Source organism: Cetorhinus maximus, chromosome 1 (genome assembly GCF_964194155.1).
Source record: "Cetorhinus maximus chromosome 1, sCetMax3.hap1.1, whole genome shotgun sequence".
Taxonomy (NCBI): Eukaryota; Metazoa; Chordata; class Chondrichthyes; order Lamniformes; family Cetorhinidae; genus Cetorhinus; species Cetorhinus maximus.
The window spans coordinates 56,492,298-56,506,110 of record NC_135879.1 but is presented as its reverse complement, the minus strand read 5'-3'; the positions used below and the strand labels follow the sequence as shown (position 1 = coordinate 56,506,110).

Sequence of the window (13,813 nt, the reverse complement as noted above, 5' to 3'; positions counted from 1 at the left end):
TGCGAAGTTTGGTAGATTTGGATTGTCAATTCAGGATGTATTCATGTACATTTCTACTAGATATAAAACAACAACTTGCATACAGCACCTTTAATGTAATAAAATATCTCGAGGCATTTCAACTAATCGACAAAATTTGGCACCAAGCCACATAAGGAGATATGGAGGCCAAAAGCTTGGTCAAAAAGTTAGGTTTTAAAGGAGCATCTTAAAGGAGGAGAGTGAGGTAGAGAGGCAGAGAAGCTTACAAAAATTAAGGCACAGCCACCAACGGTGCAGCAAACGAAATTGGAATTTTAATATTTTTAATAAAATGGGAATAGGAATTAAAATAGGAATTCCCCCAGCCAGTCACAAACTGTGGTGGACAGTTGAACAACTGGCAGCTCCACAAATATGCCCATCCTCAATGATGGAGGAGACCAGCACATCAGTGCAAAAGATAAGGCTAAAGTAATTGCAACAATCTTGAGCCAGAAGTGCCGAATGGATGATCCATCTTGGCCTCCTTCTGAGGTTCCCAGCATCACAGATGCCAGTCTTCTGCCAATTCGATTCACTCCATGTGATATCAAGGGCTGAAGGCACTGGATACTGAAAAGGCTATGGGCCCTGACAACATTCTGGCATAGACTTGTGCTCCAGAACCAGCTGCACCCCTAGCCAAGCTGTTCCAGTAGAGCTACAACACTGGCATCTACCCAGCAATGTGGAAAATTGCCCACATATATCCTGTCCATAAAAAGGACAATTCCAACCCAGCCAATAACTGCCCCATCAGTCTACTCTCAATCATCAGCAAAAGTGTGGAAGGGGTCATCGACAGTGCCAATAAGCGACACTTACTTAGCAATAACCTGCTCACGGATTATCAGTTTGGGTTCAGCCAGGGCCTCAGTTTCTGACCTCATTATAGCCTTAGTCCAAGTATGGACAACACAGATGAACTCCAGGGGTGAGGGGAGAATGACTGCCCTCGACATCAAGTCAGCATTTGACTGAGAGCGGCATCAAGGAGCCCTAGAAAAACAGGAGTCAATAGGAATCGGGGAAACTTTTTACTGGTTGACTCCATGCCTAGCACAAAGGAAGATGGTTGTGGTTGTTAGAGGTCAATCATCTCAGTCTCAGGATATCACTGCAGGAGTTCCTCAGGGTAGTGTCCTAGGCCCAACCATCTTCAGCTGTTTCATCATTGACCCTCCCTCAATCATAAGGTCAGAAGTGGGGATGTTTGCTGATGATTGCACAATGTTTAGCACCATTCGCAACTCCTCAGATACTGAAGCAGTCCATGTCCAAATGCAGCAAGACCTGAGCAATATCCAGGCTTGGGCGGACAAGTGGCAAGTAACATTCGTAATACACACAGTGCCAGGCAATGACCATCTCCAACAAGAGAGAACCCAACCATCGCCCCTTGACATTCAATGGCATTACCATCGCTGAATTCCCCACTATCAACATCCTGAGGATTACCATTCACCAGAAACTGAACTGGACTAGCCACATAAATACTGTGGCTACAAGAGCAGGTCAGAGGTTTGGAATTCTGCGGCGAGTAACTCACCTCCTGACTCCCCAAAACCTGTCCACCATCTACAAGGCACAAGTCAGGAATGTGATTGAATACTCTCCACTTGCCTGGATGAGTGCAGCTCCAAAAACACTCGAAAAGCTTGACACCATCCAGGACAAAGCAGCCCCTTTATTGGCACTCCATCCACCACTTCCAACATACACACTCTCCAGTGCTGACAAACACTGGCAGCACCGTGTACCATCTACAAGATACACTGCAGAAATTCACTCCTTAGGCAGCACCTTCCAAACCTGAGACCTCTACCATCTAGAAGGACAAGGGCTGCAGATGCATGTGTACACCACCACCTGGAAGTTACCCTCCAAGTCACACACCATCCTGACTTGGAAATGTATCACTGTTCCTTCACTGGCAGTGGGTCAAAATCCCTGAACTCCCTCCGTAACAGCGCTGTGGGTGTACCTACACCACAGGGACCGCAGTGGTTCAAAAAGGCAGCTCACCACCACCTTCTCAAGGTCAATAAAAATGCTGGCCTAGCCAGTGATGCTGAAAGAATAAAAAAAATTGGATGAGCACAAATACCCGAGGGGTTGTAAAACTGAAGGAGATTACAAGGGGGTGCGGCCATGGAAGGATTTAAACAAAGATGCGAATTTTAAAATTGAGACATTGCTAGGCCTGGAGCCAATGTAAATCGACAAGCACAGTGGTGATGGATAAACGGGACTCAGTGCGAGTTAACGTACGAGCAGCAGAGTTATGGATGAGCTCGAGTTTATGGAGGGAGGGAGGTGAGGGGCCAGCCAGGGGAGTACTGGATAGTCCAACCTAGAGGTAACAAAAACATCAATGGGGGTTTCAGCAGCAGATGAGTTGAGGCAGGGGTGGAGTCCGGTGATGTCCTGGAGGTAGAAGTAAACAGTCATGATGATGGAGCGGATTTGTCATTGGAAGCTCATCTCAGGGTCAAATGTGGCATCAAAATCACCAACAGTTTGGTTCAGCTCCAATCCATTGCCTGAACGGAAGCACCGAGTCCCATTTATCCATCACCACTGTGCTTGTTGATTTACATTACCTGGAGCCAATGTCTCAATTTTAAAATTCACATCTTTGTTTTAAATACTTCCATGGCCTCACCCCCAACACCCCCTCCCCTCGACTTCACACCCCCTTGTAATCTCCTCCAGTTTTACAACCCTTCGGATATTTTGTGCTCGTCCATTTTTTAAAAATTCTTTCAGCATCGCTGGCTAGGCCAGCATTTTTATTGACCTTGAGAAGGTGGTAGTGAGTTGCCTTCTTGAACCACTGCAGTCCCTGTGGTGTAGGTACACCCACAGCACTGTTAGGCTTCCTGTGCTACAGATTTATGGGAATGTGGTTCTCAGCAGCCTGCAGACACTACCATCCACAGGTAATATACACAAATTGTATTTCACATATAGGCCATATGGTAGGAAATAAGCAAAACATACAGAACGTATAGCAGGTGAAAAAGCTTTCATAAAAAATTAAATACCACAGCATGATGTGATGGAACAAAAACAGTAATTTTAATATCCTAATGGCATACAACTGTTAAGTCCTTGTAAATTTAAAAAGTTTTACCAAGCATGATGGTTTCTCCCTCCGCTTCTGAAGGTGCTGACACTTACTGGATACAGCTCTATAGATGCCGATTGCAATGTGGGATCAGGCTTAACTACTGCAAAGTATTGTTTCTGCCTTTCTGTCTTAATTCAAGATTTTTTAAATGTCTGTTCTCTTGATCATAAAGTAATTTTTTTTTAAAAAAGTGGCTATATTGGCAATTTGATCAGCAGCTGGTATTCCGAAAGCTGTGTTGGTTAATTGTTTCAAAAAGACCTATGTAAGTTTTTGGTTAGAAATGGAAACAAATAAAAGAAAAGTGCATTCATAGATGACAAAATACTCTCAGGAAACATGGTGCTTCTTGCGTTCATGCCAAAAAACTTCACTTACATAAAGTAACCACTAAGATCGGTATCTTGATTGACATGGGGATTTGCTGAATTAACACAGGGCAGGTGGGAGGCATAACGAAGAACCTCTGCAGGATAGCCTATAGGATGAATGGCCTTTTTTCCACTCATTACCTTATGCTTCAAGCTTAAATTATTTTAGCTTTTTACTGGATGTTCAATTTCAATGGATGCCATAGTATCTAACATGAGACTACTGTTAGTTCTTTAAAATTATCAGCATTAAACAAGAATTATTTTAAAAGTCAAGAAAAGGCCATTGTCCATTCAGTCCACTGAAGTTCATCTTTCTAATGCCCACCGCATTCTACCGAAAGGATGCATTGCCACCATTTTCACAGGTGACAGGATAGACCCATCCTTGTGGATATTGTAGATAGACACTTAAATGCTTAAAAACAAAGAATATATATTAAAAGCAAAAAACTGCGGATACTGGAAATCCAAAACAAAAACAAAGATACCTGGAAAAACTCAGCAGGTCTGACAGCATCTGCGGAGAGGAATACAGTTAACGTTTCGAGTCTGAATGACTCTTCATCAGAACTAAAGAAAAATAGAAAAGAGGTAAAATATAAGCTGGTTTAAGTGGGGGTGGGACATTGTTTTTGTGGGGTAGGAGCCAGGAGCTGCATTTGAAGAGAGATTGGAACATAGAAAAGCATTAAGTGTTGTAGCCATTTCTCCAAATACACTGCCTTCAAGTTCGGGATTGGTGAATTCACACTTACACTTGGTCCTGTGATTAGTTATGATTTGCATTTTTTGAAAATGATTATAATCAAAACATGCAATTTTGAAAAGGTATTTTTCCAAAAGAAGATATTTCACAAAAATTAATTTACAAATAGGTAAATAGACACTTAAAATTTCCAAATTTTTAAAGCTATAGCAAGAATATAAACATCACATACCTTGTGATAGAGGTCCCCCATGGAGATCTGATAAAGGATCTTTCATATTTGAAGTGAACGGTGATTGTCTAAACGCATCTTCACAAAGAGAAGAGCTGGACCAAAGCAAAAAGAAAATAACTCGCTAAGTATTTCTGAAGTTTCAAACATCGTCAAATGTGTGCTCAGACAGATGCTAAAAACAAAATGTTACTCATGAAACAGCAATTAAATTATTAGTAACAAGTTCAGGGAAACTGAGTTGTACAGCAACTTCGAAGATTATTCTTTTATCTCTAGGACCAGGGTATGGCTCTAGCCCTGACCACAATTATGAATTTATTTCACCTGCAGCTCAATGCCATGAATTAATGAATTACCACAAGACTGTCCAACAGAGATTCTCACATTAATCTTTGCATTAATTCCCACCTCTTCAAAAAAAAATAGATTTACTCTTGACCTCTTCTCTTGATGGCAATGACTCCTGCTGGGGTAGATTTCATAGCCCCCTTCAGTCCTCTGTACCTTAGTCAAGTCACCATCCTTCGTGCATAAGCTCTGTCAGTTGGCTATTTGATGCATAGAAACTGAGCCTTATCCTGTCCTTACCAGTTTATAAGTGGAGCTCCTGGATAGCAATCAAAGTAGAACATACAGACAATTTTCCATTCCCTATACAGGGTCATGAAATTGCCAAGGGTTGAACTTGGCACTTCTGGTCCATGTGGCTCAGCTAGCACTTTTGCCTATTAATTGAACCACCCAAAAAAAAACCCAAGCCACCCTTTATGGCCATAGTCAAGCATTTTCTTGATCAGACTTAAGTGAAAGTGAAAGCCACATCTGGGAAACCATTGAAACACAATCATAAACTCCGTTGTGTTTCAAACCATCAAATACTCAATCTACTTTACTATTTTACTAGATTGCCAATCAAATGCAGATAAGTTGCATACCACAGGGAAATTTATCAAATTTGATTTGTTTATAGACTTGGATGTTTTCTGGAGAACATAAATGGATTCAAATAGTGCTTGGTTGAGGTGAAGTCACATCTGATCACTTGCTTCTCTTCCTGATTCTCTGGGTTATGCATCAACTCTAGCTGAGAATTTTGATAGCTGATGTACTCTTGAGGCTTCCACCAGTACCATTGTCATGAAGATAATGTTTATAATGTTATTGGAAATTATTTTAAATTGGACTTATAGTTTGGTCTGTGTCTGCAGTTGTGAGTGTGCGTGTTTTAACTGGATTAAAGCCAGCTAATCTGGGTGTTTTGATGTATAGTAGTTTTGAGATGTTAAACAGTAAGGTAAAGGGGACATTTGCATTTTGTTGAATAAACCATTCAAAGACTGGGGGTGAAATCTTGCACCTAGCTAAGAAACACCAAGCAATACGTTTATATTACTAATAAAGTTGGTACTATGAAAGGGGTTTTATTGTTAGAAGGGGTGGAGTTCAAAGGGCCTGGTGATATAATGAGAATTTGCATTCAAAGGGAAGGCTAGGTATATACAGAAAAGAGTTGTGTGGAAGTCAGAGACATGTGAGATCTAAGCCACCTGTAAGCCCTACCACTGTGTCTGCAAAGGAATAAATTGAAAGGAACCTCATTTTGAATTTGTAAGATAAAATGTGCTTTGCCTGGTGTCTATTTGAGACTATGGGTTATTGTTGCCTTGGGGAAGATTACTTGGGAGTGATTAATTTGGGGATTTATTTAAAAGTTATTATGGTAGTAATTTGTAGGCATGTGTATGTGCTTAAATTTGTTGTTAAATTAATAAAAGTTTAATTTATGTAAAAACCTCTGGAGGCTTGGTGGGTTTCATTTCTGAATTCAGAGCTGCATCTCAAACATACCAATTAAAAATATAGGTTATGACAGTTGCTTAAAGTTTCCCTCTGGGATTTTGAATAACTCACCCTTCACCAACTGCTGTGTCATAACAACCATTCTGAAACATAGTATGAGGAAGTGCGTAAGAGTGACTGGGAGATTATTTAAGTTTTCTCCCCTTTATGGAAATATCTGCCCAGAACAACTGAGATAAGAAACTCTGCTTTAAATATTACCCACCTATCAACTCATGGCATACTTCATTGAGCTCCAATATATTGCACCACTGCCATGGTGTGTCACTAGTGACCAAAACTCCTTTAACAAACCCCCTGACATAAAGGATTACCTCATACACTCAGTCACATCCTCCTAATAACATTAATCTAAACAGAAACCAGATGGATACTACTATCCTCAAGCACAACACTGCCAATGCAGTCTCTCTCTCATGCTATTTAATTCTCAAATTCTTGGAATGATGTAGATGTCCACTTATAAAATATGGAATGCGTAGTACTTTGAAGTTTGGCGCACTGCATTCATCTACTTTACAAGGGCTCCAGTTCTCAATTGTCTGCTTTATTTCAAGGATAAGCATCAATTTCTCTACAAGTCTTGTAATTTGTAAAGATTTATAATAACTGATGTGATATTGCTTTAATGAAGTATACATTATCACTAGTGTGCATCACTAATATAGGAAATGTCATACAGTATGTAATACAGCAGGAGTTGTGCTGAAAATGTGCATGTGGAGCTCTCCTGTAACTTGTACACAGTATTGAAAGTCTTCAATAAAAGGAATCCAAAGTACGTGCTACCATTCATCAGTGAGAGTTAGGTAGGTTTGTGTATGAACCCAGTAACACAACATCGTGGCAGTGGTGCATTTTTGAAGACCATGTTGAAGAAATAAAGTTGAAGTACAGTGAAGATTTGAATCGTGATGATTTGTTTCAGCGCAGAGATCATGGAGTAGAGCCAGTCCAAAGATTGGGAGAAGCCAGGAAAAAGAAATTGGGACAACTCAAGTAATCTGCTGAAAAACCAGAAGCGATAGCGTGAAACACCAGGAGGTGGAAGGGCCATCGGAGAGCAATGCCCAAAAATACCATTAAGTAACTGACCAGGAGGATAATTGGATCGGTGGTTAGTAAGAATATTAAGTTGGTTCAGGGAAGAAATAGCAGATGCTCGGAAGATCATTTTCCAATCTTCACTAGATACAGGTGAAGCACCAGAGGATTGGAGTTCTGCAAATGTTGTACCATTATTTAAAAAGGGTGTGAGGGATAGGCCAGAAAATTATAGGCCGGTCAGTCTGACTTTAGTGGCGGGCAAATTATTGGAATCAATTCTGAGAGACAGGATAAACTGTCACTTAGAAAGGCATGGGTTGATTGGGGACACTCAGCATGGTTTTACTAGGGGAAGATCATGTCTTACTAACTTAATAGAATTTTTTGAGGAAGAAACAAGCAGGATTGATGAAGGTAGTGCAGTGGATGTTGTCTACATGGATTTTAGTAAGACATTTGACAAGGTCCCACATGGCAGACTGGTCAGGAAAGTGAGATCCCATAGGATACAGGGGAAGGTGGGGGGTTGGATCCAAAATTGGCTCAGCGACAAGAAACAAAGGGCAATGGTCGATGGATGTTTTTGCGAATGGAAAGTGGCTTCCAGAGGTGTTTCACAGGGCTCAGTGTTAGGTCCCTTGTTGTTTGTCGTATATATTAATGATTTGGATTTAAATGTGGGAGGCATGATTGAGAAATTTGTAGATGACACAAAAATTGGCACTGTAGTAGATAGTGAAGAGGATAGCTGTTGTCTCCAGAATGATATCAATGGTTTAGTAGAGTGAGCGGAAAAGTGGCAAATAAAATTCAATTTGGAAAAATGAGTGGTGATGCATTTGGGGAGGGCCAACAAAACAAGGGAATACTCAATAAACAGTATTGAGAGGGGTGAAGAAGTGAGACACCTTGGAGTGCATGTCCACAGGTCCCTTAATAAGGCGGGACAGGTGGTGAAGGTGATAAAGGCAGTGTATGGAATGCTTTCCTTTATCAGATGAGATATTGAATACAAAAGCAGGGATGTAATCATGGAACTGTATAAAACGCTGGTTAGGCCACAGCTGGAATAGTGTACGCAGTTCTGCCACCACATTACAAGAAGGGCATAATTGTCCTGGAGAATGTACAGACGAGATTTACAAGAATGTTGCCAGAGCTTGAAAATTGCAGCAATGAAGAAAGATGGAATAGATTAGGGTTGTTTTCCTTAGAACAGAGAAGGCTGAGGGGTGACCTAATTGAGGTGTGCAAAATTATGAGGGGCCTAGATAGGGGAGACAGTAAAGGCTCGTTTCCCCTGGCTGAGGGGTGAATTACAGGGGGCATAGATTTAAGGTGATTGATAGAAGGATTAGTGGGGACATGAGGAAAAACTTTTCACCCAGAGGGTGCCGGGCACCTGGAATTCACTGCCTAAATTGGTGGTTAAGGCTGAAATGCTCAATGCATGTAAGTACCACCTGGATCTGCACCCGAAATGCTGTAACCTGCAAGGCTACAGACCAGGTGCTGGAAAGTGGGATTAAAATGTGCAACTAGTTTATTTTTTTCTCTTTTTTGGCCAGCGAAGACACAATGGGCTGAATGGCCTCTTTCTGCACTTTAACTTGTCTTTGGTTCAGGATCAGGCTGCGAAAGTTGGTTTGGAAGTGGGCTAACAGGGTGTATAGCCATTTAGCTTTGTGGTGTGGTTCCAGCGAAAACAGCGTTGTGGGCGGGCCCAAATAAATAGTGCAATATATAGGCTACAGCTCCACAGAGCCCAGGGCTGGGCACAAAGACTCGAGCTGCAGGCACAACAACTCTGCATTACCCTTTAGTATTTCCATCAAAGCAAACCCAACCCACAGTAAACCAGAAAAATCCTCAAGAAGCAAGGAGCATTGAAAAGACAGGTACTAAATTTCCCGTCACGAACTGGAAGGCCACATATGTCCTATGAGAGTTTAAATTTTTTCACCAGAGAATGGAATCATGTTGCTTGGGCTTATCCATCACTGAACCTGACAGACAGGCAGTGAAGATTAAAATAGCCATTGGAAGCTAGGAATTCCATTGAATTAATACATCAGGTCTATTCAATGGAGATCAAAAAGACCCAATGAAGTTCTGAAATACAATGAAAGATCAACTCCGTGTAAAGGTGAATTTCAGGTCAATCTTCACAGAATTAATGGCATTCAGACAACAGCCCAAGGAGTCAATTGATCAGTTTCTGAGCTAATGCCGTGATAAGGGCAGAGACTATGATTTCTCTGAAGCAAAGCTGTTGAACAGAATCATGGGACTCATCATTTCCTCAACATCAATCAAAGCCTTCCAGAGAGACCTATTAGAGAAAAAAAGGGAATGATATCGACACCTTGTTGAAAGACAGTGTAAAGCCATTGTGGCAGTGAAGGCATGCTTGCAAGAGTTGGGTTGGCTACGATCATTGGTGAAGTGGCCTCGGCACCAAAACAGAATAAATCCTGTGGGCAGTGTGGTCTCCTACAGCAGCCACGGAACTGCCCAACATTTCCAGGCCACTGAAAAGCGTGCAACTTGAAAGATGATTAGGCACGTCAGTGCAGGAAATCTGGCTATGGCAGTGTGGTCAGGGACTACAATGTGACACTGTCAAATAAAAAAAGTGTGTGCAGTGTAATGGCAGCAGCACCAAGGAGTTTGCCAGAAGTCAATGCAATACAGACACGTTCGCGAATGGCAACAGGATAGACTAGGTGGAGGATGCTGAGAAGAAAGCTCTTCAACTTTAAAGTCGGCAGGTTTTCCATACTGTAAATGTGGCATGATGTGTGGATGCGACTGCACAGCTAGAGGCTTTTGCTGCAATCAACATTGTGTGTCTGAATAAGAATGGCAAACACTTACTCAAAGCCAAGATAGGTACCGGAGCTAGTGCCAACATTCTGCCATTCAGAATGTTAAAAGACAATTATCTTGACCAATGGGACTCAATGGTACAGCCTACAACAGCCAGACTGACAGCTTACAACAGATCACTAATCCATTGCATCAGTATACTGGTGTTAAAATGCAGCAATGGCAAGTCTGCAGGAGTATCACAAGTTTTCTACTTGGTAGGCACGAACAGTTCACTGTAGCTTGTAGGGAGCTCAAAACGATGCACCAATGGTAGAAAAAAATGTTAAAAATGACCCTATCGAGTCAGTCCATGATTTACAGCTGAAGTACCCAGGCAGGTTTGACGCTGTGGGGAATTTCAAATGTGATGCTGTTTGCATTTAAGAGAAGATGCAATTCCTTCAATATACCCACCTAGGAAGTGGAGTGTACACATCCAGGAAAAGCTGAAGAGTGAATTAGAGGAAATGGAATGAAATGGCAATATTCATCGTCTGCAATATCACAATGACTGGTGTAGCTCTCTTACTTATGCACTGAAGAAAGATGGTACAATTCAGGTGTATTGAATCCAAGACATCTGAATAATGCACTCAAGAGGTATCTTCACAAAATTCCAACATTGGAAGAATTAAACCCGAGCAAAGTTTTCCTCCAAGTTAGACACAAAACATGGTTGTTTGCCTGCGTATTTATCAGAAAGATCACGGGAACTAACCATCTTTAAAACACCATTTTAGAAGGTATTGTTTTCAGAGATTAACATTTGGATTATCTGCAAATCAAGATTTATTCCAGCAACATATGGATAGGATCACTGAAAATGTTCCAGGTTGCATATGCACAGTGGATGACATTGCAGTCACGAGTACCACTAAGAACATGATAGAAATCTTCAAGCGTTAATGGAAGCAGCTAGAAGAGAAAGTCTTAGGATACGCCCTGATCCAGGCAAAGTAGAAAAAGTAGAATATGTACAATCTATGCCTACACCCCATTCAATTTCTTAGTATCCTATATACCCAACTTTGCCAAGAGATCATCGTCATTGAGGGTTTCTAGGAAAAGGCATTCTGTTTGTGTGGCAAGATGGCCAACAACACGTATTTGAATCACTTAAGCAGTCATTGTCATAGGAGACAAGTCTTTTTCAACATTACAACCCAAGAAAGGAAACAGTCTCGGAAGTTGTTGTGTTACAGAAAGGGCTAGGAGCTTGCCTTATGTGTGAGGCAAAACCGACACAAGCCATTTACTCGAACACAGAGCATGAGATGCCTGCTCTGGTGTTCGGCATGACAAAGTTACTCACATTCCTTTTTGGCAAGCGGGTCATTGTGGAAAAGGATCATAAGCCATTAGAAATGATATGGGGTAAGCCTCTTACAAGCATGCCACCTAGATTACAAAGGTTACTAGTCAAAAATGTGAAGTGTGATATAAACCAGAGAACAGGACGGTTACATAGGACACACTGAGCCAATTGCTAAACCTGCAAAAATAGCGGATATTTCATTAGACCTACAAGTTCACAGTATGGTATAGAGGTCAAAGACATACTTAATGTTGATTTGGTGAGCTTTAAATAGCACAATTGCAACCAGCTTAAGAGAAGAAATAGCCAAAGCTCCACTGCTGAACGCACTGTGGCAAGTTATTGTAGATGGTTGGCCTGATACGATATAGGAGGTTCAAGGCAACCTAAGATCCTTTTGGCCATACAGGGATGAGTTAGGCATTTCAAGAGGTGTAATATTTAAAGGAAAACAGGCACTGATTCCTGAACCTCGTCATCAGAGAAAAGCACAATGGCACCAGGGCCACATGTGCAGCGAGTGAACGAGATGCCTGGTGAGGGAGACTGTGTATTAGCCTGGGATTAACTGTGATATCAAGACAGCCATAAGCATGTGGGAGAGGTGCCAAGCACATCAGCCAAACCAGCACAGGGAACTAACACACCCTCATGAGGTCCTATCATACTCCTGGTCAAGGGCTGTAATGGATCTGTTCACCAATCACCTAATTTCCTCTTAATGAGGTTATTTTTCAGAATTCAAAATCACTAGGTTGTTATGGGGTACATTGAGTGCAACTGTAGCAAATACAATGAGTGCTATGTTCAATCTTTTTGGTACACCAGAGGAGATTGTATCAGATATCGGTCCACAATATACAGGCAAATCATTTCAGGATATGTGCACCCCTAAACCACGTAACAGTGTCTCCACATTATTCTAGATCCAACAGTGGCAAAGAGAATGGTTCGCACAGTTATATCGGTAATTGTGAAGTACAGAGAAACAGAGGAAGATTTCCAGGTTGCTATGTTGCATTTACGCACAACAACATTAGACTTGGGATTACCATCATCAGCCGAAATCATGCTCAGGGGGCAGATCAGAATGACACTTCCAAGTCATCATCTGTCCAGGCTTGCATCAGTGCAGGAAAGACTACTGGAGAAGCAAGAGAAGATGAATTCTACACAAGATCAGAATGCAGGTGCGGAATTGCCTACCTTACATGTGGGGCAAAATGTTTGAATTATTCACCCAACAGAAGGAACCTGGTTCCCTGAAGAGGTATCCAAGGTTCACAGCAAGCCACGATCATACGAAGTTACAACACCTAATGGAATGACATTAAGTGGGAACTGATGTCAACTAAGGGAATTGTCCAACTGCATCTTATCCAATAATCCAATAACATCGAGAACATGTTTGCGGTAAGGTCAGAGTGAAATTCAGAGTGAAAGACAACCAACGCAGCGCTAAAATAAAAGCAAAATATTGCAGATGATGGAAATCTTAAATAAAAATAGAGAATGCTGGAAAAACTCAGGTCTGGCAGCATCTGTGGAGAGCGAAACAGAGTTAACATTTTCAGTCTATATGACTCTTCTTCAGAGCTAAAGAGAGGTGGAAATGTGATGGATTTAATACTGTTTAAGCAAAATAGAAGGTCAAGGAGAGGTGGGGGCTCCGGAGACATTTGACAAAGATATCACGGACACTCAACAAAGGGAGCATCAATGGAAGTGTTAAAGACTAAAGGAGGTGCTGGTAGTGTCATAAAGGTAAGATAGTAGAATGTGTGAATAGCAGGACAAGGGTCAGTGCTCTGTGAAAGCAAAACATGAGAACAAGTGACAGATGGCCCTGTTTGCAGGGGTGGGGGGCACGGTTAGGAAGGGAAAAAAATGCATTAAAACAGGGGTCAAGATGGAGGAGACAGTTGATGATCTGAAGTTGTTGAAGTCCAGAAGGCTGTAAAGTGCCTAATTGGAAGAAGAGGTGCTGTTCCTCCAGTTTGCGTTGAGCTTCACTGGCACATTGCAGCAGGCCAAGGATGGTCATGTGGGCATGACAGCAGGATGATGAGTTGAAATGGCAAGCAAAAGGAAGGTCTGGGTCATGCTTGCGGACTGAGTGAAGGTGTTCCGCAAAGCAGACACCCAGTTTGCGTTCAGTCTCCCCAGTGTAGAGGAGGTCGCATTGGGAGCAGCGAATACAGTAGACCAGCTTGAAGGAGGTGCAAGTGAAGCACTCCTTCACCTGAAGGGA

At 41.8% G+C, this 13,813-nt stretch overlaps 1 protein-coding gene across 6 annotated transcripts in view; it reads right to left on the bottom strand.

The window, feature by feature from the left end:
• znf827 (zinc finger protein 827) overlaps nt 1-13,813 on the bottom strand; it is a 146,329-nt gene that overhangs the window by 26,940 nt on the left and 105,576 nt on the right. For all 6 annotated transcript variants that reach the window (XR_013576464.1, XM_078540985.1, XM_078540955.1 and 3 more), the window contains one exon: nt 4,467-4,561. Coding sequence is in view for 5 of the 6 variants with exons in the window: in XM_078540985.1 (XP_078397111.1) it covers nt 4,467-4,561 (95 nt within the window). In the remaining variant the exon portion in view is untranslated. The remainder of the gene's footprint in view (nt 1-4,466; nt 4,562-13,813) is intronic.